The sequence below is a fragment of the Hakea prostrata genome, chromosome 1 (assembly GCF_041222555.1).
Source record: "Hakea prostrata isolate BN-2017 chromosome 1, UWA_Hpros_2, whole genome shotgun sequence".
Lineage (NCBI taxonomy): Eukaryota > Viridiplantae > Streptophyta > Magnoliopsida > Proteales > Proteaceae > Hakea > Hakea prostrata.
In genome coordinates this window covers 15,497,762-15,507,515 of record NC_142600.1, presented here as the reverse complement: position 1 = coordinate 15,507,515, position 9,754 = coordinate 15,497,762, and the positions used below count along the sequence as shown (strand labels likewise).

Sequence of the window (9,754 nt, the reverse complement as noted above, 5' to 3'; positions counted from 1 at the left end):
TTTCTGATACAAATGCAGAGATACTCTTTAACTTTTCCCTGACAACCGTCCTTTGCCTATCCATCTATGATCTATCTATCTATCTATTAATTTAAATTCTCTCTCCAATCTGCCCATACAAAGCCTATGTATGCTTCCCTCCTTCCTTTGCAACTATTTGTTCATGATGTTAATGTTAAGTAACAACACTTGTAATCTTTTGGATTTTACTACCAAACCCTCATTAATTTTAATTTATTAAGCTCATACCTAAACAGATTTCAAAACGTTAAGTTTCCTTGTATTGTGTATCTGATTAGGTAATTATAATTCATGCAATCTTTTAACTACTGGTTTATCAATTTTGGAACCATTAGAAAACTTGGCTATTACTCTAACTAACCAAATCAATTCATAAAAATATTAGATAAAAAAGCAAGCAGGTTTTTAATGGGTCGATGCCGGTTCAATTACCGGTTTCTTATCTTAACTGACACGTGTCCGGATTCCAATCTAACTGAACGTGACATCGACTCGTAATTGTTTACAAGATAAATTTTTAATTAGAGTCATATAATCTTTGATACCACCTGTTTACACCCTAGCATAAGTGCATAACATAAAGAAGAAGAGAAATTTGCCATCTTACCCTTGGGAGTTTGGGGAATGCATTATATACCCCTGTGGACCTGTGGTGTGGTGATCTGCATTCTGCAACTAGAAAGGGGAAAAAGCTGAAACAGAGAGGGAGAAGAGGGTGGAACTGGAATTGGGTGATCCTCGAAATCGGGCGAAATCGATTTCGACGTGAACCGAAGAGCTTACTGGAATTGCTCTTCTATCCGGTAAAAAAGCCTTTCTGCTCTGCTGCTGCTGCTGCTTCTTCTCTTCTCTGACTGACCTTTCAGGAAGATTCCTCTGACTATCATTTGATCCGGCCTCGGAAGAATACCTTACCTCACCAGAGTCTCTACCTGCTTTGATCATCTCCCGTTGCCGGATATCAGATTACAGGCAGAGCTTCCTTGCATCTTCTCAGTCTCCTTAGCCCTTCCAGGAGGAGGAGGAGGAGGAAGGCAAACATTTCCAGACATTTGCTCTACACAGAACCCCACCAGGCGTGGACCAACTTGGACTTACCAACGAAACTGGGTTAACCTAACCCTTCGTTTCATCGTCTTTTTCATAAAGGAGTGACGTAGCGGCCATATCTGACTTTTAATACTCCTCAGCCGACCCAGCCGTGTTCAATCCGCGTTCAAGCAGCCTTAGCGGAAGAGAGAAAAGACCCGACGAAGAGGGAACGCTAGAGATAAAGATAGGTAGTGAAGTGATTTTTTTCTTCTTCTTCTTCTTCTTCTTCAACCTTGTCCCGTCTGCTGGCGTTGAAGGTCTTCCTAGGGCCCATCTTGAATTAATTGCTGCAGTTTCCAGGTTTGAAACTGCTTTTCGACGCCAGTTGCCGCGGGATCGGAGGTAGTCGTCGATCGGTTATCTTCATTCCTATCGTGCTTTGACGGTTTGATTCGTCGAAACTGGTTTCGGTTACACGAGCGGCGGCCAGTCTTGACCCTGAGACTCATTCCAGGAGAAAGGAAATTTGTTGGGGATTTAATTCCCACCAAAGTTGATTATTTGTAGAACTCGCGTGTTGGGATTCTGTGGGAAATAGATGTTCTAACTTTGAATTCTCAAGTCTCTATGAGTCATGTCGACCTTAACCGTCAAATTATGAAGTAATATGGCACTGGCTCCCAGATTGAAAAATGCCGTTTCATGTTGCTCGCGAAGCCCCAAAGGTTCGTTTTTTGCTACCTTTTGTCTATCCTTTAATCTCACTCTCCCTTAGGTTTCATACTTGTTTCTTTCCCTTCTCTGCCTAATTTGCTTGCGTCTGCCTTTCTGTGTTTCGATTGATCCTTTGACCTTCTTTCTTTGAGTAGGTATGGCGGAGGATTTGCATAGAGACGAAGGTAGAACTCAGTCTTCTTGGCGAGAAGTGGAAGCTTCTTCTTGCCGGATTAATTTTTCAGGTTTATTACCTGCCTTTTTATTCCCTTTTTTATCTTTTAGATGCTAGAATTTTCGGTTTACTTGTTTTTGTTTTTCTCTCACGCATTTCACGAGTAAAAGCTACTGCATAGGATTTCTGATTCCATGGATACTAAGCCTGCAGATTTTGGGCTAAAAGGCTGTTCTAGGCTTCTAGCAAACGCTTGGACTTAGAAAGATGGGGCATATAGTGTCAGCCTTGGTTATGGTCGTCATTCTATGCAAAAGATCGGCCTCAACAAAGAAAATTAGTGATAAAGTCTCATGTTATTGTATATTTCATATCACTATATCAGTTAGTATCCACTTGAGAAGAGAGGCAAGGAAGGATGAGTTGACCAGCTTTCATTAAGTACCCATCCAAAGCATTTTACTCTTTTTTTTGGGTGTGGCCCTGTAGGGAAATCACCAATCTGGTTCGTTGTACTTTTTGCTAGTTCTCATTCAGACGCCTAGTCTTCTTCAACATATCAGTTCTTGGGACGGTCACAAAATATAGCTTGGTTTCTTTCTAGTTTTATGAACTAACAAGTAACTTTTCTTAGGTCTTGGTCTTTGGGTGGGTGAAACATGAAATTATGTGATATTCCTAAATTAACTTCATTTTAACTCCTTTGCTTTACGTTCCATAAAGTATTTTGCCTGGTGGAACATGTACTTACGTTTACACCGTTCTGCGGTTCTTTAACTAGTTCAATTTTATGTGTTTTATGTACAAATTTATTCAGCTACTTGGATTAAAATAAGGAAAAGAAATTCATGAAACTTTTAATACCTACTTAATTTATTAATGTTGTTCCTTATCAGTCTTTTCTTAATGGGGCTTCAGATATATAATGTGGTAATTCTGGAGGTTTGTGTCTTTAATATGCTTCTGTTTACAGTATATCCATGGATTAGCTGCTCGAGGAGTTCATTATTTTCATCGACCAGGACCTATACTTCAGGATGTTGGTTTCTTTCTTCTTCCGGTGTGTCTGAGTTTCTTGTCTTGCTTTTGATCTATGTAGTTCACTTTTGATCTTACTGTATGCACTTGCTAACCATCTGTGGATTTGCTTTATTGCATTTTTGCCATTTTAGGAACTTGGGGAAGACAATTCTTACATTAGTGAGACAGTGTTCACCTTCGTCTTTGGTAACTTCTTCGTGGTATATTTTCTCTCCTATTTACATACATGGTTTTTCTCATTTGTGCATAAGAATATAGTTTTCTATAGTTTTATGATCATGATTTCTTAGTGTAGCCTGAGATCAAGGCATTGAAACAGCCTCTCAGCAACAATTGCTGGGGTAAGGCTGTGTAGGAATTACCCCCTGGACTCTGCTTTTGTGGAAGCCTTTGGCACCAAGTTCGGCCTTGTTTTTTTATGATCACTATTTCTTAGTGTTTCCTTAAATGTATAGTTAGTCAGATGAATATCTTGGGCACTGCTGATCAGACCTGCCTAAAAATTTCAACTGGTTGGGAGGAGGCCTACAGAAAAAGGGCACTACTTTTTTTGGGGTGTGTTTTTGGGGGGGGGGGTTGGAAGGGTTTCTACAGGTCATTAAGTTATTCATCTGTTCTCTATTACGTATGTATTGATTGATTATCATGGCTATAAAATAACTTTATCATGTTTTTGTTAATTTATCTCCATTGTAAGCATTGATTATGTCCCATCATAGTTAATTAATCATGTTTTTGCTTTCTCACTCTCTTTCTACATAGGTAGTCCTAACACAGTCATGCACACACACATGCAAGTGTGTGCTATTTTGTTAGAGAGGACTACTGCTTTTGAAGTTGGAACTCTGGTGGTCTTATTGGTATACTATTCACAATATTGGATAATTTCTAAGTTTAAAGTATTGGTCTTGCTTATGAGTTTATCGTAGCCTGATGGATGAGTGTAACAGACGTATCTCATCATATCAGAGAGATGCAAGATACGCTAAAGCTGTATGGAAATGGTCAAGAAACATACGGAAACTAGGATGCATGCTGAATACAGCTTTGAGCCATAAAATAGTATCATAGCCAAATGTGTAAAATATATCATGTATGGAAAGAAAACAAAGTATGATGAAACAAATGCATTCAATTAATGACATACAACAACAACAAGCCATGTCAATAGACGAGGCCTATGTATATACATACAAACAAATGGATCCTTGCCCTTCAATCAACTCTATTTGTGGTTATAGTGGAAACTAGAAAGTTGAAATGAGGCCTTAGCATGCTTGTCATTCCTCGCTTCTCTGTAAGTCATTTTTAGACTCATCTCTTGTTATTTTGTTCCTTCAATCTGAGCCGATTCACTACTCCATACTGGAGTATCCATAAGCCTTTGTTGGTAATGGCCTTGCCACCTCATTACTGTAGCTTATCATGTATGAGCTACTTTTAGACCATCTTTAATATGATCATTTCGTATTTTATGCTTCTTAATGTTATAACTCATCCATTTCTACACATCCCTCATTTCTGCTACACTGATTTTATTTGTATGATGCTTGTTAACTGCTACTTTATCTTAGTCTCCTTCTAATTTTGTCTCTACGTAATTTAACTCCTCGTTCTTCTTTTCTCTTATTGTCATAACCTATATAGGATCCATGTTGCCAACCCATTTAGTTGGGATAAGGGTAACAAGTGTTGCATAACTGCCCAGTATTTTGCATCATACAATAATTGTCCTATGAAATTTTCCTTTTAGTTTTAAAGAACTTAACCAATCACACTAAACTCTACACATACATCTCAGTTTCATTCATCAGTTACCTTGAAGTAGGTCTTCCTCCGGCCTAGATTAACCTAAGTTAAATGGAGTCTCTATATTTTAATTTTTTTGTGAAACATCATCCTTTGTATAACCTTATTCATGTATGGCTAAGCTAAGACTACTTAAAAAGTATTCACTTCATGGAGTCTACATCACCAATTTTCACAATGTCATTATCATTACTAGTGTAATCAAAGTCACACATCATATACTCCCATCTTCATCCATTTGTCTCAAAACATTTTTATTCCAAGGGTAAGCTCCACTACTTCCATCTCATCCACCAAAACACTATCATCAGCAAAAAGCATACACTTAGGAATCTCAGCTTGAACATCTGTGGTTAATATGTGCTTTAAGTGTATCTTTGATGTACCCCAATTGTAATTGAGAATTCAGTATCTTGGTCCCTCACAGTTTTAACACTTATAACAGCACTTTCATATATCTCTTTAATTATTTCACATATTTAGTTGAAATACTTCTTTTCCCTAGTACTTGCCAGGTTTACTCTAGGAGGTTCTGTTTTACATTTTTTCTAGGTCAATAAAGATCATATAGAGATCCTTCAAGCAATCTCTAAATCTTTCTGTTAAGTTCTCTAATGGGGTAAATAGTGTCATGCATCTTCCAATCATAAATCCAAATTAATTCTCCATAACAGTAGCTGCATGTTGAAAGTGAGTATATGAAGGCTGCATGCATTGGGTATATATATATTTTCCTGTGGATCCTAAATTACCTGTCATGAAGCAAAATATACAAATTATCAGGGTTGTCCTAGAGCTTAAAGAACAGTTTAGATGAAAGTATCTTATTTTGTTATAGAATTTTACTGTGAAAATATTTTCCAGCAGCTTGTAGAAGATTTTCCCTTTCACTTTCCTTGATGAAGAACATGTGGACCATATTGCAAGTTGTGGCAGTGTTTGTAGTCTATTTGCCTAAACATACATAGGCTTCTTCTGGTATGAAAAGTGATCTGGTTTTAAACTCTCAGAACTATTTCTACATATATGTGATTGTGGGGTAGTGTCCATGAACATGCAGTAATAAATCATGTAATCTTATATGAACTTGTAATTGTCCTCTGTCCTTAAAGGCTTAAACACCTTGATAGTATAGATCATTACAGGTCAGCTGCTTACCAGTTCCACTATGGACTGCAAACAAATACTCCGCCCTGTGGAAGGGAGGCGATTATATATAAATATATTGTAAACAAGTTATAAGAAATGATCGTGGTAAGCAATGCTTATCACATAAGAGCCATTTCTGATCAAGCTCTTGCTGAATTGATCGTTCCAGCTTTATACTCTAGTCAATACGTTTGTCACTGGTTTCTCAGTTTAATAGAAGTATGCAACCCATTTTCTTTCATTTTTTGTGGTAGTTTTCCTTCCATGCATAAGGGCTAAATGGGGGGGAGGCTGGCTCAATTTAGTTTGACGTTGAGTCGTTGAGACTTGTTATTTCAGTATGGTAGCTATGGTGGTTATGGATGCAAGTAAAATGCCAGTCTTTCTGTTGGTTATCTTCTGTATTTATGTAATCCTTCTAATCTTTAATTTTCTTCAAAATTTTATGATTGTCTCATAGCTTGTTTTCTAGCACCATTCATCCTCAAACAGGGAAAAAAGAAAAAGAAAAAAGAGAGAGAGAAGGGATGGGGGCGGGTTTACTGTAGATAAAGGTCTCCAAATGAGAAAGATGTAACTCTCTGCAGTCTATAGGTTCTGCACATGGATGCCAATATATTATTTCAAATTTGCTTGTTCTGTAAATCAAGTTGTGGTGTTATTTCCTTTGTTTTAACTAGCATGAAACATTTAATTTTAGATTATTGTTTCCTAATGTGTATATTTGGCTGCAGTGGACTTTTCATCCTTTCATTTTTCAGAGTAAAAAATTCCACACAGTTCTGCTATGGTGCAGGGTCTTGGCATTTCTAGTTGTAAGTTCACTTTGGATCATGCATTATTATTATTATGATTTAATGTGCACCTGGAACAATGCTCACAGTGCCTGCTATTTTCTGCTTTCATCATCTCCAACATCAGTGGAACACGACTGACAGTTTCTCGTCCATATGCATTTTTATGCAGGCTTCTCAAATCCTCCGGATCTTCTCATTTTATTCTACTCAACTTCCTGGTCCAAACTATCATTGTCACGAGGTAGGATTTTGATTCAATGCATGATATGTTGCATTTTTTTATGTTTGGTTGGTCATAACTGGGGTTTTGGTAAATTTATGATTTGATTTTATATTCTTTAAATGTAAGCTTTAGTCACGATAATTTCCAATAGTTGAGTCTTCCTTCTGATGTTAGTAGGGTTCAGAGTATGCCAGGCTGCCTCCTCCCAAAAGTGTACTAGAGGTGCTCTTAATTAATTGTAAGTGATCTCTCTCTCTCTCTCTCTCTCTCTCTCTCTCACACACACACAGTTGATTTATTATTAATTTTAATTAGGAGAGGTAGCCGTGCTTGCCTTATTAATATTATCTTACACTTGAGTTTTAATTTTGGTGCCCTCATAAAAACTGAATGATATTCTTTTGATCTTACACAGTTCCTCGGGGGGTGTTCTATGGTTGTGGTGATTTGATTTTTTCGTCTCACATGATCTTTACTCTAGTCTTTGTGCGCACATATCAGAAATATGGCACAAAGAGGTACATCCTTGTTTTTTTTGGGTCAAACATAGTTATAACTTTCCCATTATAATTTTTTGTTACTGAGTTTCGCTCTATAAGAAAAGTAATATGTAGCAGTTGTTCCATATATGCATCCCCATAATTCTGGTAGTTATTATTTTGATTCATGATTTCAGGACCATCAAGCAACTTGCATGGTTGATTACTATAATTCAGAGCCTCTTGATCATAGCATCACGCAAGCACTACACAGTTGACGTCGTTGTTGCATGGTGCAATGTCTTTGTCATTCGCTCTTGATTTTCAAAGAACATTACTTGTTCCATCTTTGACTTTTGTCATTTTGATATCATACCTACAGGTATACTGTAAATCTGGTGGTCTTCTTCGTGGATAAGAAATTGCCAGGTGAAAGTTTAAAACTTGCTGTTGCTCTGATTATCTCTTAGCTTTTCCCCCAATTGTGAGACTTTTGTCTTTTCTTTAAATGAGTGGACGGTTAATTTTTCATTTTTTTTAATAGCATGTTTATATCATTTGGACAAATGGTTGGGCAAAAATGAATAATTTTACTGACCCAAATAATGCTAGATATTTTTTTTAAAGTCAGTTTTTTGGTTGTATTCTCCATGCAGAACTCCCAGACAGGACCAATGCTTCATCAACTCCTTTGATTCCGTTGAGTAGTAAAGACAAGGCAAACAAAACTAAAGAAGAGCACCACATCCTGCTGAATGGAAACTCAGGGGATTCTACAGACTGGGTATGATGGAACTATGAACAGTCTTTTCCTTGCAGCCTCCCTTCTGTTTCTTGTCAACCCAACCCAATAACCTTCGTTTGCTGATATTGACATTGGTGACTTCTGTTGGTCCAGAGACAGAGAACACAGGTCAACGGCAAGATTTTGGAAGATGGAAGTGCAGTCCATGCAGATTCGGCTATGAACGGTAAATAGTTTGTTGCACCGAGTTGGCTGATGTGTTATTAGAGGACTGAAATTTGAGACTGTGTGACCTCGACTCGTGTGGACTAGTTTAGATGTGGTAGACTTTGATGCATATTCTAGTGGTAATGCAGTATGAGTTGTTATTTTTCTTCAGTAATGCTCCCTTTATGTTTATGGTTAATACCATTCGATCACCACCTTGTATGTTGCCACCAATTTTTTTGTTGGGTTTTTAGGGTTTTGCTTCCTTAATTCATGGTTTTATACCATTCCGTCATTAACGTGTATAATATCACTTTTAAATTTTAGGGTTTTGTTGCGCTCATCTTTGATTCCAATTCTTGGCCCCTTGTTAAAGCAAGATCTTTTAAATGAGACACACACTTAGACAGATCAAATCAATGGCATGGATTGAAAAGAGGAAATCCTGGTAAGTGAGTTTCTAGTACGTGAGTGCACGCCATCTGAAGTTGCTAATTGCCTCGGAAGGCATTACCTATGGGTCTCTAATGGGTCGGTCTCGTACTATCAGCAGCTTCAACACGAAGATTTGGGGAATGCAATTTCATCTTCTCTTCAAGGTTCTGCGTCAAAATGGATCTCCCTTTTTGGAGGCACACGCATATACTGTGTAATGAAGAACTTAAGGTTTCTTCAAAGAATAAAAATGAAGACATTAAATGTTGACCTAAAAAAAATGAAGACATGGATATAAGAGTAACTAATTCATGTACGCAGAAGAACAGTCATAAAATGAAAAATCAGTAAGAATACATAAGAATGTATGATGCACAAGCAGCACAACTATGACGGTATTACCCACTATATTCTCTCTCACCCTTTTTTCGGGAGAAGAGTAGGAGTGGGTTCTTGTTCAGACTGTGAGGAGGGAGTCCGTATCACCTCCTTGCTCCCCGTGCCTTTTGACCACAAGTAAGGGAGGGAGTCCAGATCTGTGATCCGAAATTAGTGGGGTCCACGGTGAAGAACATTTTTTAGAAGAAAAAAAATAATTTTACCAGTGGGCCCCACTGGTTTTTGTGGTCAGGAAGCCATCTGTGCTCCCCCGACGGAGAGATGATCCGGATTCTAAGGGAGGGGAGTTGGAAGGAATATAGTGTCTCACTTTTAATAATTTTTCTGTGGCCTTGATTTTTGTCGTCAAAAGGCATAGAGAGAGCAGTGTACTTTCTGTCATGAGAGATGATCGGAACTCAGAGGCCCATCCATGTTTGGGTGATATGGGGGTGGGGTCATCGCATGAATCAACCACCCGTAACTGTAGGAAAAAACTGAAAGAGGATTGCTGTAGCAAACGACACTAAGCTGGAAAAGTTTAAAGTA

The 9,754-nt window shown here is 37.9% G+C and overlaps 1 protein-coding gene across 3 annotated transcripts; it reads left to right on the top strand.

Moving 5' to 3' along the window:
• Window positions 1–607: 607 nt before the first annotated feature.
• Window positions 608–8,604, top strand: LOC149027806 (phosphatidylinositol:ceramide inositolphosphotransferase 1-like). Of its 3 annotated transcripts, none has more exons than XM_089166046.1 (13): window positions 608–1,301; window positions 1,414–1,778; window positions 1,923–2,012; window positions 2,916–3,002; window positions 3,115–3,183; window positions 6,676–6,756; window positions 6,908–6,979; window positions 7,139–7,199; window positions 7,377–7,479; window positions 7,638–7,733; window positions 7,823–7,869; window positions 8,097–8,224; window positions 8,339–8,604. In XM_089166046.1, exons 2-13 carry the CDS (start codon window positions 1,746–1,748, stop codon window positions 8,417–8,419), a joined length of 948 nt encoding a protein of 315 aa, XP_089022172.1. In that variant the 5' UTR covers window positions 608–1,301; window positions 1,414–1,745; the 3' UTR covers window positions 8,420–8,604. The 3 variants fall into 3 exon arrangements, with proteins under 3 accessions (XP_089022172.1, XP_089022165.1, XP_089022159.1); XM_089166039.1 differs by having other exon boundaries at window positions 1,407–1,778; XM_089166033.1 differs by having other exon boundaries at window positions 608–1,778.
• Window positions 8,605–9,754: the final 1,150 nt, after the last annotated feature.